This window comes from Arvicola amphibius, chromosome 4 (genome assembly GCF_903992535.2).
Source record: "Arvicola amphibius chromosome 4, mArvAmp1.2, whole genome shotgun sequence".
NCBI classification, from domain to species: domain Eukaryota; kingdom Metazoa; phylum Chordata; class Mammalia; order Rodentia; family Cricetidae; genus Arvicola; species Arvicola amphibius.
In genome coordinates this window covers 127,598,639-127,619,589 of record NC_052050.1, presented here as the reverse complement: position 1 = coordinate 127,619,589, position 20,951 = coordinate 127,598,639, and the positions used below count along the sequence as shown (strand labels likewise).

The window sequence follows — 20,951 nt, the reverse complement described above, 5'->3', positions numbered from 1 at the left end:
GCTTGGATGGGCTGAGTGAACCCCACAGGGCTTTGGTTGCTTTGCTACAAAATGAGGTGATTCTATACACATCATATTTTATAACACTCCTTTAATATCTCAGTACCTGAACATTCAATTTTATGCCCCCATACCAATGCCTGAAGTTAGAGCAGACATCACAGATTAAAGGGTCCAGCCCTGCAAGACTCCACACATTTACCAGGTGCAAGGACTGGGTCCTCAGGCGACCAACACCTATGCCTGTTTAGGCTAGGGTTCTCACCCTCTGGCTTCAGCTCATTGGAACAAATCCTTGGACTCAGAGAAGTGCTGTGCTTGTAATTATAGCCAAGTAGACACATACAGGTGAGAAGTGGGGGGCATAGCACTTTTATTCCTTGGAAGGTGTCTGAACTATGCTTGGCAGGGTCAAATCCGGGGTGTCATTTTGTGGGGATGAGATTTTGTATTGGCTACATGATGGGACTCAAAAGCCAGCAACCTCACTGTCTCTTCAGTAGTTGGGGAACAGGAACTAACAAGAAAACCTTCTAATCAGGAGGTTTGTTCCTTAGGTGACCACCCCCTCCTGAGGCTATTAGTCCCCAGTCCAGTAGTTATCTTTGCATAGACTCCAGTATGGGAGGAAGGCACTCATGAGGGACAACAAAAGTCCCTCTGTCGTCCAGGAAATTTTGAGGGTCTTAGGAGCTCTCTGACAGGAACTTGGGATGAAGAACAAATTGGCTTTTATACCACAGACAGGTTCTAACATCCTTTCTATCTCTAGCATGCTGCGTTTAGTGGTCCAAACCTCATTACACCATGCGATTCGTCTTAACCAGAGATGTTCAGGGATCTAGGAGGCTGCTGCCAAGGGTCAGAGCTACCTGAAGTAGGAAGTGGCCTAGCTGAAGCTGGATGATCCTGGTCTCAGAGATATTAGTGAGGAAATCTCCACACTGGCGTCAGTTTGCCTCACTGGTTGTAATTGTCCAGGAGCAATATAATACAATTGCCTTTCTTGACTTCAGAATCGAGAGATGCTTCCATTCTGGATGAACAGCAGTGGCAAGCGCGAAGGCTGGCAGCGTGGATGGCACGGATATGACAACGAACTCATGGACATGAGAGGCATCTTCCTGGCCTTCGGACCTGGTAGGCAAGGAGATGACTGGACCCTCGTAGGCAGCATTCCAAGGAAGCAGCTCTAATAGGGACTAACCACACTCCTACAAAGCTGGAGAGGTTTCTTTATGGACCCTCTTTATGAGCCAAGCTAAGCAGATCCAGCCGCTTCTCCGTGCAACATCTTTGGCTGGCTTCCTTTCAGATGCTTCTTTGGTTTGGCAACTGTGGCCAAATACTTTTCCTTGTAAATTTTAAATCCTGAGAATAGTGCCGAAAATGTATTCCACATGTCTGTGATTCATTTTTTACTTAATTCATCGAGACTTTTTTTTTCACAGCTATCTGAAGTCTAGAAAGGCTTATCAAACACACCAATTTGCTGGCAACTTCAGTCTCAAGGTTGATGCTGTTGCTTCCCAGCAATAGCCCTGCTTTGTCTAGAATATCCACACCTGTGGGGTCCATTTAGAGTCCAGCTAGAAACTAGGATGTATTCAAGGGCAGGCTCAGAAATGACCTTGAGATTGACTTTGAGAATGAGCCAGAATAAGGAGAGATGTTTGTATAGAAGTAAATTTGCTGATCTTTCCTTGATCAGATTATAGTCCAAAGGTCTGGAAGAAAAGACAGATGGGGAGAGTCTCTTTGGCCACTTGACTTGATTGACATGGCACTATGAATCTGTACAATGGAAAAACTTACCAAGTAGTCTAATGAGCGTATGGCCAGATCCGTGCCTCAAAGAAAGGCATCCAGGGGCGAGGAAGAAGGGAGCAGTCGCTCCAACAGCTATCAGGCATCAGGTGGCCAGTTCACAGCCGTCCTTTCCACTACTGTGCACTCCTTTATTGAACATTCTCCCTCTGACGTCTGTGGTCCAAAGGCTCATTTCTGTGTGTTGATCAAAGTGTATCTACTCAAGAAAGTCCACCCTTTTGTTTCCAATTGTATACTAAGTCATGTGAACTCTGCTCTTCTCATCCGAGTAGCGAGACCAACCGTGTCAATTCGCCCTTCTTATTGTGCCTGTCTCTGTATATCCCACTTATCACACACACACACACACACACACACACACACACACCACACACCGAGCTGTTAAGAGCCTGAAGGGGGGGGGAGCTATTGGCGACCTCCATGTGACCCCACATTTGATTCTCAAATCCCAAAGTCAGCATCAGGATCAGTGACAGCAAACATTTCTAGAGAGCTGGCTGAGTTCCTAACACAGGTCCAAGAGACCAGAGGATGTCTGAGTACATTGTCATTGGCCAATGAAAGTTAGGAGAGCTCCCTGTTGGCCAAGCCCAGGACTTGCAGAATTTCAGTGCAAGAAAATTAAGAACGGAGCTTTCAGGACTATGTTGAGGTCTGTTGTAGATCAGAAAGAAGACATTCCAAGGTCATGGAGAATGTCAGTCATCAGAATTTTTCAGTCAAATATGTCAGCGCTTTCTTCCCCAGAAGAGGGAAGTAAAGTCAAGAATGTCAAACAGTTGTCTGTTGGACTGTATATGAGCAAGTCTCATGTGTGTTTTAAAGCATAAGTCATTCTATCTCCACATCAAGCGTTCTAAATGAAATGCCCAGCCTGACGCTAACTTAGAGTTAAATTCACCAGGGATGTTTTGTCCATTAGCAGACGCCTCTGTCATCAGCTCCTTTCAAATGGAAAGCCCTCAGTATTTTACAGACAGAAAGACAACCCCGGAAGAAAATGGGCTGAGCTAATTGCAAAAATGTTTTCTTGAGAGCCTTGCAAACCATCACATTCCAGGCTTCAATTCTCATGAAAGATTAAATAGCTTTACACACTGACTGTTTACTCAGAAGAATATTTAAGAGTGAGCCCTTTAATAGGTATCTAGCTGCACTTACAGATAAAGGTGCCTACCTCCTGATTCCTTGTGCTTCTTGCTTAGGGAGGAAGCTAATCATTGCGGCTGCCTAGATACCAGCTTTCCAAGCCAGTAAGTCTGGCCCAGCAGAGAGAAAGGAAAATAATTCTGAAGACAGCCTCTCTGTGGTTAATCCCAGTTCCTAATTTCAACTACCTGGTCATGTCCAGGAGAACTGAGGTTGCAGGAGCAGGAATCGGCGAATGGGCACAACCATGTAAGCCCCTCTCAGGGCTACAGATGAAGGTAGAAGGTGGCTGGGCACAGCGCAGGCCTACAGGGTCTTTTATACCCAAATGTAATGCCCATGTGTCAGCCTGTGGGAATAAGTTAGATTCAAATCTAGGTTCAAAGCATCATCTTGAGCTAGAGGAACTTGGCAAAAGACTTCCAGATCAGACGAGGTGTTTGTCATCTACCAGGGAATTTTCTAAAAGTTTGCATGTCTTTGACTTGAGCTCAGAATTCCATGCCTTTAGAACGGAAGGTCATGAACTAGATCAAAAAGAAATCTGTGTTCTCCTGCTGAACAGGCAGAGGCATTGGACACAACTTTGCATTCTCGGTCATATTTCAAATATGATCATCCTCCCTGGGACTTCTGTCAGAACTTTCTCTCCACTGCTCCTTCTGTCTTTGAAACACGGATTTTTGAAAGGTCAGAGAAGGACCCCTCACATCTCTCCCTGCCCCCTGCCACCACCTGATGGTGATTTGGCCTCATGTGGAAAGCAGTGTGACCTTCACATCCAAGTCACACGGCACAGCAGCAGGAAGGAAGAAAGCTGCTCTCATGACCCTTGGACAGTCTTTCCATTGATCCCGTAGGCTGTGGTGGCTTCATGTGCTGTCATGTGATCACCAACACCCTCATCCGATTACATAATTCGCCTTGACATTGAGAGAAGCCTCCTTTGCATTTTCCTGTGCTTCTTTAAGTTCTCATTTTTTTTAACTAGTTTTACTTTTAAGCAATTCAGACCCTTAGTCTCCTTTCCTCACAAGAAAATGAACCTCCTAAGCCATTTATAAGGTTATAATTTTTCAACCCTAATTTTGTTCTAGCTGCCACTTACTATACTTATTTATTAATAATAATGGCTCTTATGTCTTACATTATGATTTAGGTGCTATTTCCCACACCCTGTAGAGTGCTGGTACCTCTTCACACTGAATTCAACTTAATTCTCCAAAGTTAAGCAAAATCCATTTCTTGAAGTTTCCCTAGATCTCACACACACACTGGGTGACAGGGGCTTCTATCTATAACTTTCTTCCATAATTATAATTTCAGGGAGAGAATTGGTGTTAGTACTGTACTTCCAGAGGATTCTGATACATTGTTTGTGCCTTTTAAATTTAAGTGTATCTGATCATTTTAGCAGAACACACGAAATGATTGTTTTCTTAAATGGAAAGCCATATTGGCACCTCTCAGGTTCCGTTTCTCCTTTAAAGATCTAAGATGAACATTAAAAGCACGGGCCTCTGTTTATGGATCAAAACTCAACCCTGAATTCAACCTTAGCATAGCTTGGGGTTTTTGTTAGACAGTTTGTTTGGGGCCTAAACGCAAATTTGCTTCTTTATGTTTTATTCAGATTATTGCTGTTTATTGCAGTGGTTCTCAACCTATGGTTTGTGACCCCTTTGGGTGTCAAATAACCCTTACGCAGGGGTCACCTAAGACCATAGGAAATCACAGATTTTATATTATAATTAATAACAGTAGCAAAATTGCATTTATGAAGTAGCAATGAAAGTAATTTCATGGTCAGGAAACACCACAACATGAGGAACTGTGTTAACTGATTGCAGCATTAGGAAGGTTGAAAGCCATGGGTCTAAAGGAATAGGGCTCCATATTCATTATCTGTAGCACGGGGAAGCAACAGGCACACCGGTCCAACTGCTTGAAACATCACTTTTTGTGCCCCTGGAGAACAGTGTTCTCCATGACCAGCCTCTGTTTTACACGCCTGTGTTTAATGTCCTCTGCCTGCACAGGATCTGAGTAGAGGCACAATGCCCTGACCTCCAGAGGTCACTTGAAGTCTTCCCTGAAATCTCAACTCCAATACCAGTTAGTTCATTTCCCTAAGGCAAATTACTTCATCAGTTTCCAAAAGGCTCCCATATGTAGTTAATTCTCTAAATTTATTGAGAATATTACTGCCATTACTGGTGAGCTTTCAGTCCCCAGAAGGCGATACAGCTTTATGGGCCAAAGAGAACTGTGACTTTGGTAGGGCAGGCTGAGAGAGACATTCTCAAGTTGCCTTAGGTGCTCTGAAAAGCACCAGCTAGCCAGAAGTTCTAGAAGATAGCCATGATGTTTTCAAAGAACCCAGCAAAGTAGTCTGACTTCTTTGGCCACACTGGCTCCCAAATGCTCTAAAGAAGTGGAGCACCTTAGCTGGCCTCTCTCCCTTTGCAGGAATGCTTCATTGTAACAGAAGTATAGGAAGCTTAGGCACAAAGAAGCCTGTCTGCTAACTTGTCTTCTGAAGGGTATCATCTCTATGTCCCATAGAAGGGTGTACACAGGTTTTTCTTTGAGCCCCCAGCTCCCAAATAATGACTTGGAGACTGACTATTAATTATGAAAGCTTGACCTTAGATTAGGCCTGCCCCATTAGCTTTTATAACTTATTTTTATTAATCTACATTCTACCACATGGCTTTTACCTCTCTCCCATTCTGTGTGTCTGTCTTGTTCTGCACCTCAGTGGTGTCTCCTGTAATTGCTCCTCCTCTTCCTCTCTCTCCCTAGAAGTCCCGCCTATCTTCCCCACATAGCTATTTGTCATTTAGCCCTTCATTAAACCAATCAGAAGGTGCCTTAGCAGAGACGCATCTCTACAGTGTAAACAAATATTCCAAGGCAGGTTTGTTCCTTTACGGCCTACAACTGCCCACATATGCTTCCTCTTTTATAATCACTTAGGCACAGGGAGGGAGCTGACTTTCCTGGAGCCTCAGTAGAGTTTCTCCATCCTTGAGTCAACTTTCCTTTTCTGAGTGACCAGTCGTGACCACCTGCTTGTCTGTTTTTGCCTTTTAGATTTCAAGTCCAACTTCAGAGCTGCTCCGATCAGATCCGTGGACGTCTACAACATTATGTGCAATGTAGCAGGCATCACCCCACTGCCCAACAACGGGTCCTGGTCCAGGGTGGTGTGCATGCTGAAGGGTCAGACCAGCTCGGCTCCATCTGTCCCACTCAACCGCTGTGTCCTGGTCTTGATTCTCCTCTTATACTTTGCATAGCTGGTCGGATTGCTCATTCCAAAGCACTGCTGCAGTAAGGCCTGCCACCAGCACGGGACAGTGTTTATTTTCTGTATCAATAATAGCTTATTAACACAATCAAGGCCATTAAAGTTATAAATACATTATTCTTGGATGATTATGTACACAAAAGTCCCTTCTTTTAAAAAAATTCTTAAACTGTTTTACCTAAAATTTTGACATTTTTTTTTACCTTTTCATTCCTATCACTACAGTTTTCTCCTTTCTTTGAGCATCCTACTGAAGCAACAGCCAAACTTTAAATGGATATCCTGTAGTCATCCTGGGTCCCTCATCATGCCTTGTCCTGTCAGTAAAGCCCTCTGGGTTTAGTTAACATCCAAGGGCTCATATTTGGGGATCTGCATCCCAAATTCTGCACTGTCTTTTCTATTTCAGAAAGAGGAGGTCTAGCTACAGGAAAGCAATACATGCTGTCTGTTTCTGCCATGGTGCATGGTATTTTTATAACACCACCCCAGAAAGCACATGGGCCAGGAGAGATCACTGATCAACCAATTGGGGTATCAAAACACTAGACAACTCATAGAACCGGTGGAAGCCATGATGTCTTCTCTCAAAATCTGTGAACACAATAGCTTCTCAGTTTCACTGAGTGCAACCTTACAGGGTTCCGTGAGACTTCATACATAATCTCTGATCTGAATCTGACCACTTACTTTCCTCAGACACTGCCACTCTTTAGCCCTTGAGTTGGGGTGGAAAGCAGGTAAATACCTGATATGTCAGCATGGGCTTAGGAAGGAAGAGATGGCTTTGCAATAATAGTATGAACATTAGAAATCGTAACTCACTGCTAGGGATGGTGATATATCAAATGCAAGTTCATATTTCAGGAGTCCAGAAGACACATGTAAAAAGAGTTGATTTTATTTTTAAACAATTAGAGGCACACATACAGTCTTCTTTATATGATAGACTTAGGAGTTTCACTTTTTCCCTTTCTCTTTCTTTCTTTCTTTCTTTCTTTCTTTCTTTCTTTCTTTCTTTCTTTTCTTTGTTTTGTTTTGCTTTTTCAAGTCAGGGTTTCACTGTGTAGTTTTGGAGCCTGTGCTGGGACTCACTCTGTAGACCAGGCTGGCCTCCAACTGACAGAAATCTGCCAGCCTCTGTCTCCCAAGGGCTGGGATTAAAGGCATGTGCCACCACCACCCAGCTTGGATTTTTTTTTTCCTTTTTTTTATGGCGAGGCAGCAAGACACCTTCAATAGAATGCAATCTGAATTTTGATCTTGAACATTTTCTCAACCTAGTATCATGTACTATGACACTATCTCACAAGGCTGGCCAGAAGCGGCAGCCAACCACCGCTCCCACCCGGCCACGTGGTCCTGGGTGTAAACACACAGTACCTGAGAGCACTGTGTGTTGCCAAACTAAGGGGTTCTGTAGGATGGGGTATTAAATTCATTTTGACTAGATAGTATTTCCAGTTCATGGTGGTTCTATTGGGATGTGACCCCACTGTAAGTTGAGGATGGTAACAGTGGAACTTATGCATCTTGTTGCTTAGGATCCGAAATGAACTGACAGCAGATGGTTCACTAGTAAGCGACACTGCTTTGGGAAAAGACAAAACATCAGAGCTCAGGAGGAGGAAGCCTTTGTTTGGTGCTCGCCCTGACCAAACAGCTCCCGGGTTCGGTAAAGATGAAGTACCTATGGGGCAGAGCAAAAGATCACCGCTTACAAACCGTCGTGTTTATCCTCACAAAAGACTGAGGATTTATGTAATGTGTTTTTAAAAGCTCCAACAAACCATGGAATCAACTGGAAAGGAGGCGAATCAGCCTTTGTTGTGTGGTTGAGAGCAAATTAGTACTTTCAGAACACTGATACAAGCTGTGGAAACAGACATCTATTGTTCAAAGTTTTCTCCCCCCCACCAAAGAATGGTGTTTTGTTGAATTCCAGGAAGCAGGCTTGACTTCCTCTACAGAAGAAGGGTTTCTGAGAGACAGTCAAGTGATTCAATTAAAAGTGAACCATTAAAATCAAGAGGGGATAATAAGATTGGACACAATGTTGCATTTTTCTTTCTTGGTCTATACTGTTCTTTCCTTCACTCATCCTTAAAAACCCTTAAGTTATACAACCAATTTTCAGATCTCTGTCTGATAAAATATAATTTCTCAATAAGTAATGTTGAATACACGGATAAGAATGAGATACCAAAGGAATCTTGAGTAGAGGTCAATAATAAAACTTAGGAAACACATTCTTTGCCCGAAACTAATGCATATATTCTGATGTCATAATTAGTTAGCTGAAATTTGTTTTGCTTTAAAGTCTGATTATTTTCCCCACCCACTACTAACCCCGCTTAGCCTCTGAGGTGCGGTGAGACACAGTATGTTAACGACCCTATAGCTTAGACATTCTAAATGGAATGTGTCTGTAAAAGTAAGAAGTCCTGGGAATATGCACATGCATCCAGCCTCCTGAAGTTTTCTGAGACTTGACTGCTGATCCCAGGAGGGAGACAACCGAGCGGACCTACCACAGCGAAATGAAAGGGATGGTCTTCAAATTAGAGACAAGACTAAGGGCTACTTTCTCTGCCCATATGCCTCATCTCCAGAATCCAATTTAATTAATTTCTAAAGACCTAACCATAAACTACCATAGGTGCAGGGAATTCTCACAAGCCTAGAAGAGTCTTAAATTATAAAGGCCCAATTCTCTTCACTTTTAAAATGACTTTGGAAACCCATATTTGATCTGCGTTCAGCCACAGATAGTACCTGGTAAACCCTTCCAGAGTTGCAGGGTAGAGCCTCAGACAACACTTGTGAGTCATAATAAGGAAAGCTGGGGCTTTCCCGAGGAGATGTGGGTTTTAATTCATTCCTGGGACATCTGAATCCTCAGAGACCCATTTCATAATTAGTCAGTTTCTCCAGGGATCATTAGCTGACATTGGCCACTGACCAACCCCATTTGGGTCAAACTTCCATCCCTCCAAAACCAATGAGGGAGGTGGAGTCTGAAAGCTCTTGGGGAGGAAGAAACTTGTGGAGGAAAGAGCAATAACAAAGTCAGCTTCTGCCGTTCCTTGTGGTTCTAAGAATCCCAATGGTGCTATCAAACCAACTTGGACATTGTTCAAGACACACAGCTCTTTTGTGGAATTTTCTAACTGTTTCGAGTTTGTGTAAATGTCAAGAGATTTCCAAGTGTGATTTGTTTTTTACCAAAGTCAGCGACTATAAATTATTCACTACAGAAAAGGAGGGCATAACCAATGTCCACTGGTCATTAAACATTTGAAACTTGGTCTCAAGTTTAAGCTAAGGAGAATGTGTCTTGCTTAGAAATCATAAAATGGCATCAGTACAATGCCTTGAATGTTTATATTTTAAATGAAAAGAATAAATGTCAAAGGGAGATGTAAACTTCTGATACTCTCTCTTTCTTGTCTGGGGTTGCTTCAGTTAAGTGAATTTTCCACATTTGGCTTGCTGTCTCTTCTTATCTCCCAGTTGACAATATCATTACACCATAATGGCATGGACTAAATTGTATGCTATCCCAGGTTTAAACTGAGCTTGGAGGAAGGCAAGGGAGTGAGGAAAAGATAGTGTAAGAATGAAGAAAGGATGCAGTGAAGTCAGGAAGGAAGGAAGGAAGGAAGGAAGGAGAAGAATGAGAAGGGAGGAGGAGAGAGGGAGGAGGTGAGATAGAGGGAGGTTCTTGTTTCGTTTAGTGCGTAATCCACTCGTCCTTTGCCCTCCGCGCTGGAGGAGGAACAAAGGCGGTCGAAAAACAGGAGGTGGGAACATCTCTTACTTAGGTTTTTACTTATGGCTGTCGAGAGACCATCATTGACCACATCAACTCTTATAAAGAAAAATGTTTCAACTTGATATAGCACTCTCTTTGGGGGCCATTTTCTTTCAAACCATCACAGAAGGGAAAGAGAGAACTGAGTAGGCGACTCAATTTCAAATGCATTCAGCATACTAATTTTTCTTTTTTAAGACGTAATATTTTGTTAATTTTTGACAATTTCATACATGCATACAATGTACTTTAATCCTAACCACTGCCTACGCTGGCTCAACTCCCCCCTAATCTCCCCTACCTCCCCTACCTCTCCAACCTTCATGATCTTTTTTCTCTTTTCCATGTTTTTAACCCTGAGTCCAATTGGGTTGCTCATATACTCATGGGTGTGGGTCGTCTACTGGAGTGTGTCTGACATGTCACAGGGGCCACACCCTTGAGGAACACTGACTCTCCCACCCCTAGAAGCCAACAGCTCCTCAGCTGAGGGTGGGGACTTGTGAGGCCTCTCCTTTCCACAAAATACTAACTTTTAAAAATATAATAAGTTATCGAGAGTGCACTCACTTACTGTACCACTCATCTGTTTGAAGTACACAGGACTAATGGAGGAGAGTTATCTGTCTATGTTACTTTCATTGGTTAATTAATAAAGAAAACTGCCTTGGCCCTTTAAGAGAACAGGAAAATTAGGTAGGCGGAGTAGACAGAACAGAGTGCTGGGTAGCAGGAGTGGGGAGACGCTTCAGGCAGTCGCCATGCTTCTCCTCTCCGAGATGGACGCAGGTTAAGATCTCTCCTGTTAAGCCACACCTCGTGGTGCTACACGGATTACTAAATATGGGTTAAAGGAAGATGTGAGAATTAACCAATAAGAGGCTACAGATAATGGGCCAGGCAGTGTTTAAAAGAATACAGTTTCCGTGTAATTATTTTGGGTAAAGATAGCTGGGTGGCTGGACGCAGCCCGCCGCTCCTTCTACACAGGACAGTAGCTTTTCTGGTATTCACAGTGCTGTGCAACCAGGCTTGTCACCACAGCTCCACAGCCATTAGTGCTTAGCATCCATTCCCTACCCCTTCCTGTTTCAGTTAAGGTTGTGGTAAAACACCTTGAACAAAAGCAACAAAGAGGAAAGGGTTTATTTAACTTTCTACTTTCAGCTAATAGTCCATCCATCCTTGGGGTAAGCAGAGCAGGAACACAGGGCAGGAACCCAGAGACAGAAGGGGCTGCTGCTTACTGCCTTGCTCACCATGCCTGCTTACACATCTCAGGACCACCTGCCCAGGGGTGGCAACATCATCACAGTGGGCTGGGCCCTCCCACACACTCATTAATGAAGAAAATGCGCAACAGATTTGCCTGTTACCAGGCCAGTCTTACAGAGGCATTTTCTTAATTGAAATCCCTCTTCCAAAATGACTCTGCCTTGTGTCAAGTTGACACAAACCACCTGACATACTGTCAAACATTAAGCTGTTTTCTGTGTCAACAACTTTGTCAATTTGGGATATTTTATAAACATACTTTGGTGTATAGCTTCTTTCACTAAATATAATTTTTAAAGGTTGTGGATTGAATCCATACTTCATTCATCTATAAATAACATCCCATTGTATGGATAGATACTATTTTATTTATTTATCCATCCATTGGCCAGCATGTTAATTTTCCTCACTGTTTAGATACAAACAACACAGATCTGAATAGTCATATATATGTTTTCTGTTCATATATTTTCATTATCTCGGGAATATAACTAATAATATATGACAACTTTAAGTTAGACTTCTGAGGAACTGCCACACTGTTTTCTGAATTGACTGCTCCACTTCACATTTCCACCAGTCATCTATGACTTTCTGTGTGCCCCAACTGGCACTTGTAATTACTAGTCTTTGGGGATTGTAGACCTCTTAATGAGTGAGCCATCTCACTATGCTTATATTTGTGCCTCCCAAGTTATGCAGCATGGTATTTTTATGTGCCCTTCAGAGAAATGTCAACTCAAATCTTGTGCTCATTTTTGCATTGAATTGTCTTTTTCATATTGAGCTGCAAGCTTAACATAGATTCTGCATACTAGTTTCATATCAGATATTGTTTATTTGCCCTTGCTTTTCTATTCTGGGGCTCACACACTTCCTTGATGGCATCCCTTGCAGCTCACACTTTTTAAGTTTTTGATGAAATTCAGCATCAGTCAGTTGTGCTTTTTCTGTGTCATACCTAAGAAGGCTTTGCTCAATCCAAGACCATGATGGTTTCTTTCTTACATTCTTCTGTGAGTGCTTAGTTTTAACTCTAACATCTAAATCTAAAATCTGTTTTTAGTTCATTGTTATGTATGGTGGTAAGAAAGGAGCACAACCTCCATGTCTTTGCTGCAAAACAGATCTACTTCTTTTAGAGAAATGTTACAATGATTCCTTCTATTAAACAAAAATATGTATTCTTTTTTTAAAAGACCTGACTAACTTCAGAAGTTTGATTTTTTTTCTATTCCTAGATGTCCAATCACCAGGTACACAACCATTAAATAAACGCCCTAAACTTGAGGAGAGACACCTTCTGCAGAAGGTGAGCATCGAATGGTCTTGAAGGTAGATCACATCCACTGGATTGTTGGGACAAGCAAGTCAGAAAGAGTTTACACCATCTTCTACCTGTGTTAGTATGGGAGCCTCTGTGTCAATTTAGATTTAGAAAGAGTCAAAAACCCATCTCTATCCAACTGTACCATTCGAATGCACCCAGCATTTCCCAGAGCACACTTACGGTTTCATAAAAACAAAACAAAACTCAGTAAGCTCTACGTGTCTCTTGTTTCCAACACTCCCAGAGGCTTTCCTTCACCATCATGCGATGACCTCTTTTCACATTTCCCAAGCACCTTTAAGGTCCGGGCTCCCTCACCTTTCTGACATTCTTTCTAAAAGGCCACTGAGACCAGGCTATTGCCCTACTCTTTCTCCTCGATGGCTTCCCACTGTCTTACGTCAGCACTGTGAGTATGGTTTGTCTGTGTGGCCCAGATCTGCCTGCCTGCTGACTCAGGGAGTGTGCACGAAGTTCACTTGTGTTCACTTGTTTATTGTACTTTCCGCTCTCTTTGATCTGCCTCTCCATCTCACCCTACCCCCCCTTATATAGCCTCAGACTCTCTTTGAACCCAGGCTCCAGCATCTTCATACACTCCCGCTCTTTATGTCTTCACTCTATTCCCCTTTAGTAATGAAGAGTGTCATGTAGGCAGAGACTGCTTGGTTGTTTCCTGGCCACTGGAACCTGAATAATCACACAGAAACTAGATAAATTACAACACTGTTCGGCCAATAGCTTATGTATATTTCTAGCTAACTCTTACATCTTAAATTAACCCATTCCTATTAATCTGTGAATCACCACATGGCTGTGGCCTACCGGCAAGATTCTGGCTGGCAGCTGGCGCCTTTCTCCTTCAGCAGCTATATGGCATCTCCTTGATTCCGCCTCCTTTCTCTCTATATCTCTGTTCAGATTTCCCACCTGGCTTTACTCTACTAAGTCATTGGCTGGAATAGCTTCTTTAATAACCAATGGTAATAAAGCATATTCATAGCATACAGAGGGGAACCCCACATCATCGTTACACCTCACAACTATCTTGAGTTCTAACTCCTCATATTCGTAAACATTTTGTTTTATATTGGTTTGTTTTACACAGTAAATTTGTAAACAATTCATTTTCCTTTTCTATCCCCACAGATTACAGCTTCTTTGGGAAGAGAAATCTTTCTCATTTTCTTTTTCCCTCGGTGTTCAGAATTTCAGAGTTTGAGGTACCCTAAAAAAAATCCTTGTCACCTCCATCCTGAAATAGACACAGGGTTAGAACTCACTGAAATAGACCCAGGGTTCAGCAGATTCAATAAGCCTGATAGATATTGGAGAATACAGCTTTTAATGCATCCTGTTTAGTCATACACTGCCAACAAAAGCTCACAGAGGAGCAGAGCTTAGTATACACAGGTCTTGTGGAGATGCAATGGGGGTCTCAAACTCACCAATTGCATAAGTCATTTCTAAGCGTGGGAGTGGGGTGCATGGGTGGCGAGAAAGGAGATTGGATGAATTGGAACTGTGTTACATTCCTGCAAATGGAAGGTGGAACCTCTTTAGTTATAGAAACATGGCCAAACTACAGATTCCTACATGAGAAGATTGGACAGACAAGGTCAAGAAGTAGCTCCGTCACCGTTTGAGTTACTTTCTCCATCATTGTGACAAATTACCTTCCAGGAACAAATGCAGGCACTGTGGCCGGGAAGGCGTGCCCACAGGAGGGGCTCTGCCCAGTGTTGGCTGTGCGGTAAGGCAGCTGGGCATCCAACAGTAGGCAGCAATCAGCGAACAGCATCAGCTGCCAGGCTGGGCAGCATCCCCGACAGGCCTGCCCCACAGTGACTCACTTCTGCCAACTAGGCAACATTCCCAAAGGTTCTGGGAGGTCCCCAGGGAGCACCACCTGCTGTGAACCAAGTGTTTAAACCCGTGAGTCTGTGGGTGTCTTTTCACATTCAAACCCTAATTGTCACAGTGATACATGTCATGGGAAGGTCAGTGGTAGCAGAGTCTGGACAAGGCTAGACTTGCTGAGAGCTGGGGTGGGGGGACAGGAAATGCTACCTTGTTATAATGAATCGCAGGCTCTCTCTGGAGGACAGTCACTGGGTAGTCACGCTTGCCCACCCTGGGCATCAGAGGCTCACAGAAGTAGGATTTCGGTCAGGCCTACGGAATAACTGGAGGTCTGGGTTTGAATGATGAAGCTGAATGTTTGACTGCAGCATGCACCGTATGTTCCCACTTCTCACACTGCAATAACCCAGGGTAATTAGAATAGAGCATCTCCCAGGAGACTTCCCACCTCATCACACGCATCTTCACTCTCTTGCATAGCATCTTGGTGAAGTGGGTGCATGACGGCCACTTGCATTAATTACCCTTCCATAAGTGCTAAACATAAGTACCATGGGTTTCCTGAATTTACTTTCAAATACTGAAATTAATTTTTTTTAAATGGCATGCAAATGAATGTAAGTAGATTAATACAAAAATAACATGAACTCATTTTTTTGATGGCTTGGGGAATAAATATAGCCATTTTTCGTGAATGCCTTACCATCCCATGTCAACAATTGTTAAAGGGCATGGAATAGTCCATTCATAGCATGAGTAGAAACCATAAGCCTTCAATACATTTGGGCAACAGTCAAAGATGGTGACTACTTAATGTGTGATATTTTCATAGCATTCTGATGCTCCCGAGGCTACCAATAAAGCTTGCTTTTAAATCAGAGGGCAGAGCTAGCTACTAGCTTGCCAAAATTAACCATAGAGGTTTTTAGAGGACTGGGAACAGATAGAGAGACATAGGAAGTAGTAGGGTGGGCTTAGCAAGGGTCTTGACCTTTTGGATTGAGGAAAGAGAGAGAGGAGGTCACTGCTCACTGTTCCACCATCTCTCTAACCATTCAGGCTCCAACCCCAATATCTGACTCCTGAGTTTTTATTGATAAAGAATAATTAGATAGATGCTTTAGCTGGTGTCCAACTCAGGCCACAAGATCACAAGATCGCCACTCATCCCTGGATTTGCAGCCACTGAAGCTGCCGCGGTAGCTGGCTTTTACCTCTCCTGCACGTCTGTTCCTTCTGCGTCTGCTGGTGGCTCTGCTTTCTTCTTCCCAGAGCTCTCTCTGTCCAGAAGTCCCGCCTATACCTCCTGCCTAGCTATTGGCTGTTTAGCTTTTTATTAAACCAATCATAGCAACACATTTTCACACCGTGTAAAGGAATATTCCACAATAGCTACTTATTTCATTTAATGAATACTGAACTTTATCTGCAGGTTATAGTATAACAAAATCATAATACAATGGGGTAATAGCTGAGAAATTGGACAGGAATTCTTATTGTAAGCATAACATTCGACTAGTGCTTGTACTTTATTATGGAAAGCGTGATACCCAAGAAATCCCCCTTAGCTGTGACATATTATGTGTCATTGAGTTGGAAAGCTACAGAAAGATGTAGCATGGATCCAAGAGTTCAGGATAATGGGAGAGGAGTCACACTCAGAGAGAGAAGTGAGCACAAAGACATGGTGGCTCCGGTGGCCTTCTCTGAATGCTTACTTATTGTCTTCTGGGAAGGTTCCAGACAAGTTCCAAAGGAGCATCTCTCCTGGGTCCATCTGTCTCTATGGTGATTCAGGAGAACTCTGGGTAACCCTCCACAATCGGGGTCCCAGGTGCACCTGTAACCTGAGCCTTGGAGGGTGATGTCACATAGCTCACCTCACTCGGTTTTTCCTTCAGGCCCCCCATCCCTGGTGTGCTCAAACTCGGAGCTTCAAGTAGGGTTCCACATTTTTGCCAGAAGCCTTTGTAAACAAAGTCTGATTCTATATAATTACATCTTCCCAGTTATACACAGTCATTTCACTTTTGAACAAAAACAACAACCATAGTAATAAAAAGATTGATTTTCTTGACTCTTAAATTACATTAAATTATCCAGAAAAGTTTACTTTGCTGTTGGCAAATTGGAAGCCTAAATCGTTTGTTTGGAGAAGAGTCTGGGGTGGCTTTCTTACCTTTTCCACATCAGACCCTAGAACAGTGTCCTAGGTCATCAAACTCTGGGAGATTGGATGCATACAGTTTCTAGAAAAGAGATCTGTAACTATGGAATATACTTACTTAAAGTTCTTTAGTGGGCACTGGTCCAGCCTGCCCCATATGGCCCGAAGAGATCTGAACTGGTAAGAAAACAATAGCAAAATCCCCACACCCTTTTTCGGGGGATAGACTGTCTTCTCCAAAAGATACCTTATCCTCGAAAAGATCGCTCTGGATGTGAGTTAATTTGGAAACAAGATGTTTGCAGATGTCATCGGTTTAGTTGGTCATCGTGATTTAGGGCGGACCCTAATCCATTGACAGGTATACTTATATAGCGAGGTAAATTGGGGCTCGGAGATACAGAGAAAGCGGTTAGGTGATGACAGAGACAGAGACGGGGTGCAGCTGCAAGCCACAGCTGGCCACAGATTGCCGCCAATCCCAGCTATTAGTTGGAAAGTGGGAAGGGAGGACTCTGCCATGGACCTTTCAGGGGGTCATGGTTCTTCTACCGTCTTGACTTCAGACTTCTGGCCTCCAGACCTGGGAAAACACATCCCCATTGTCCCGAGCACTCCCGTTTGTGGTAATCTGTCATGGCAGCTGGAAGAAATTAGCCTGACCTTCAAATTGCCTCGAGTCAACCCAGCTCATCATTTTCCTCAGCTCTCCTCCTTCCTCCAAGACACCGGGGTGTGTGCGGGGGCTGGAGACACGGAAACATCTGGGGATTGTTACACTGAGTGTACGCTGCAGTCATTGGATCCTTCCATGCTGGGGCAGAGTGAATTCTTGACGTTGTGGTAGTAAATACTCTGGTGGCTAAGAGGAATAAAGAGAAACTCAGAGAGAGCCCAAGGAACAGAGTAGGACACCCTACCTCAAGGCCTGAGGGCTGGAAGCAGGGAGTCCAGCTAGTGGGTTTTTAGCAGAGTCCATCTTCTGCTTCCTTGGGCATCTAACTCTTGCCATTTTCTGTGCCCCCGGTTGGCTCTTTGCCTTGCTGAGATAACTCCCTCTGTTAAACAGAGGTGGCTGTGTTGTTTGCCTTCTTAAACAACACTCTTGTCTTTCTTGCTCCTACAGAATTAAAATACAGACTCCATCGCCAATAAATGCCTGCGATTTATCTTCTCCCTAAATCTCCCCATGTGCCAACCTAATTCTTCAGCTGATCCTTGGGTGTGCCATCCTCAACTCTCTTGCCTTGTCTTTGGACCCTGGGTGTTTCTTCTTACTCTGTTTAGCAAACTCTTTTTTCTTTTCTTGAAATTCTTGGTTCTCCGGGAGTGGGGAATAGAGCTCAGTGGTAGAGTGTCTGCTTCCTCTGCACAAGGCTTTGGGGTTCAATTCCCTCCACAGCACAAACAGGAAAGAAAGTAAAATTCCAGATTCCCGTGAGTCCCTTATGCCTTTACATTCTTTTTATTGTCATGTTTATTACAAAGGAAGCCAAACTGCCTTGTAATCACTTTGTTTTCTCAGACTAGGCTGTACGCTAGAAAGAATGACGGCATAGAGTCTTTTCATGTTTGGGTTGGTTTTCCCTCTACACTCAGCAAAGTCTGCCACAAAATAGTTGACAAGTCCTGTGGAACCTCTGAGTAGCGTGTTGGTTAGCAGAGGCTAAGGCGTCGATTGGATGGGTGAAGTCTAGTCAGTGGGTGCTGACGACAGACAGGAGTGCCATTCTGGTGTGCTTTTGTGCACAGGGAGGGCGTGCGCAGAGCAGCGCTGTCCTGAGAATTTCACAAAGCATTCTGAGTTCTCATCATAAAGAAATGATAAGTGTTGGATCGACAAAAACATGTTTATCCTGGTTGAAACGTTACACCGTGGATGCACGCATTAAAATATTACCCAGTGCCCCATCTCTCTCTGCAATCTTCCTATTTGCTTAGCAACAATTGATAAGCGACAGTAGTTGTCTTCTGAATGAGCGGACGATGGATGCCCTGAGACGGTGAGGGGACTCCGGATGGAAGATGATTTAGGTTAGGACAGAGTTTTCTCGGAGATGCGGCAAGACCCCGGAGACCCCGGATGCAGATGCGGAGAATGCTTTGCTGGAACTAGAGGGCTTGAGAAATGACACGTGCCGTGACACGGAATACAGAGGGCAGGGGTTTCTTTTCCAGCATTTTAGCAGCTCCCCCTCATTAGTCATGTAAAGGAAGTGGAGCAGTGGGAAGAAAGGAAGGAGTGATAAATTAGCTCTGTCTTCACCATATTTAACCGAACTTTTCAACAAGTCTTTAGTACAAGGCTCTACTGCCGTTTTCCCCAGACCTTGGAAGAGACAATGAGAAGGAGCCCACAGTCCCGACCACGCAAGATTTTATACAGAGAGGCTCCTAATTGCCATCTCCTTTCTTCCACGTCTCAGAGGGTGGGGTTTACCTTTGATTCCTTCAACAGCCAGGGGGCATCGAGGTGGTAGTCTGCACCTTCTTGGCTGCCCTACCACACCGCTGCTTAGCTAATCTTTGGATGTCAGCCAAAAGAGCAGAAAGCTAAACTTTCAGCCTGTGCCTTCTTCCAGTAGTTGAGGATGGACTTCAGAAAGAGAAGGGGCTAAGGGTCCAGGAAAAAGGATGGAAGCCGCCAAGCTGCCTTTAAACTGAAGCCAGGATGCTCATCCTAGCCCAGCCACTTCCCCAGTGTGAACTGAGGTTGCCGCGCTAATGAACAGCCAGCAAGGAGCCTTTCCTAGTAGACTCCAGGAGCTGCGCAGAATGGCAGAAGGCCTCTGGGAGATCCCAGCCTTCTAGAATCCAGGTGACTCCGTGCATCCAGAACTCTAAAACTAGCAAAGACCCCACATATTCCTTCACTTCACAGCGTCTCTTGCTTATCACGGATAACTTGGCAGCTGAAGGGTTTGCTTGAGATGGCAAGAAAGGGACCAGGGCTAGCACTGAACTTCGAGAATGAAAGGAAGCCTTCAAGGGTGGCCTTATACTGTCTCAGCCCTGCAAATCCACTAGTTTTTTCTACAAGTCGCCTCGCAAATGATCACATCGGAGCGGTACTAGATCTGCATGTGGTTGTCAGTCTCAAATTTGTACGTTGCTGTGATGGAGTAGAGTAACCAAGGCAACATATAGTGTGGCTTACAGTTCCAGAGCAGGGTAAGACTGCACCAAGGCTGAAGATGAGGGACACTGAGCAGCAGGCTGGGGGATGGGGCAGGAGGCTCATAGCTTCATCAGCAGATAGGAAGCAGAGAGGACAAACTGGAAGCAGAGTAAAGGCTTCAAGTTCTCAAATCTGCACAGCAGTGACACACTTTCTTCAGCAAGAGGGCGCCTCCTAAGCCTCCCCAAATAGCACCACCAACTGGGGACCAAGAACTCAGATGCTCGACCCTACTGAAGGGAGCATTTCTCATTTAACCCACTGCAGAACCTAGTTCCAAAATGACAGTATTAATAAGTGGAGCCTTTAAGAAGTGATTTGGTCATGGGTATTTTTCCTCATAAATGAATTGGTACCTTTATAAACCATTGCCATCCACTATATTAAGATTTAAGAAAAGCCCTATCTATAGGGAATAGGCATCACCAAATACCAAATCTGCCATTTGCTTGATGTTAGACTCCCCTGTTTCCAGAGCTGGGAGTGATAAATAATATCCTTTATAAATGACCTAAAATATTGTAATAGTGACCCCAAAACACCAAGGGGGGAAGCAAACAGCTCTTGATACCAAACATACCCTTAGCTCAACCCCCACCAAGCAGTTGCCCATACTCCTCTACATCACTTTTTGGTACCCAAAGATCACATGGTCCCCATATAAGCTCCTGGAGATGAGTACTTCTTATTTATGGCATTGATAACTATGACAAATTCAATTTTTCCTTTAAAATGTATTTCTCAATGATGGGAATTGAACCCAAGGTCTTGTGCGTGACAGGGAAATAACCTACCCAATTAAATTTTTTTATTTGAGTCATAGAATTTCAGAACTGGATGTCCAAAATTAACTGAGGAAATGACCTCAAAGTACTGATGTCCAGGCTCCAGTCTGCAAGAGACTGAAATCGTCTGGGGAGGGTCCAGGTGTTACTAGTGTTCCAAAATCCCTCAGGTGGTTCTAGTGTCAAGCAGGAACAAAAACCACTATTACCTGGGAAGAAAAAAAGAAAGAAAAGCCAGTACAAACTA

At 43.8% G+C, this 20,951-nt stretch overlaps 1 protein-coding gene across 1 annotated transcript in view; it reads left to right on the top strand.

Moving 5' to 3' along the window:
- The window catches only part of Enpp6 (ectonucleotide pyrophosphatase/phosphodiesterase 6), a 94,063-nt gene extending 87,654 nt beyond the window's left edge, over positions 1 to 6,409 (top strand). Inside the window, exons 7-8 of the mRNA XM_038327572.1 lie at positions 1,017 to 1,140; positions 6,076 to 6,409. Of these exons, the coding sequence (XP_038183500.1) occupies positions 1,017 to 1,140; positions 6,076 to 6,281 (330 nt within the window). The 3' untranslated portion in view covers positions 6,282 to 6,409. The remainder of the gene's footprint in view (positions 1 to 1,016; positions 1,141 to 6,075) is intronic.
- Positions 6,410 to 20,951: the final 14,542 nt, after the last annotated feature.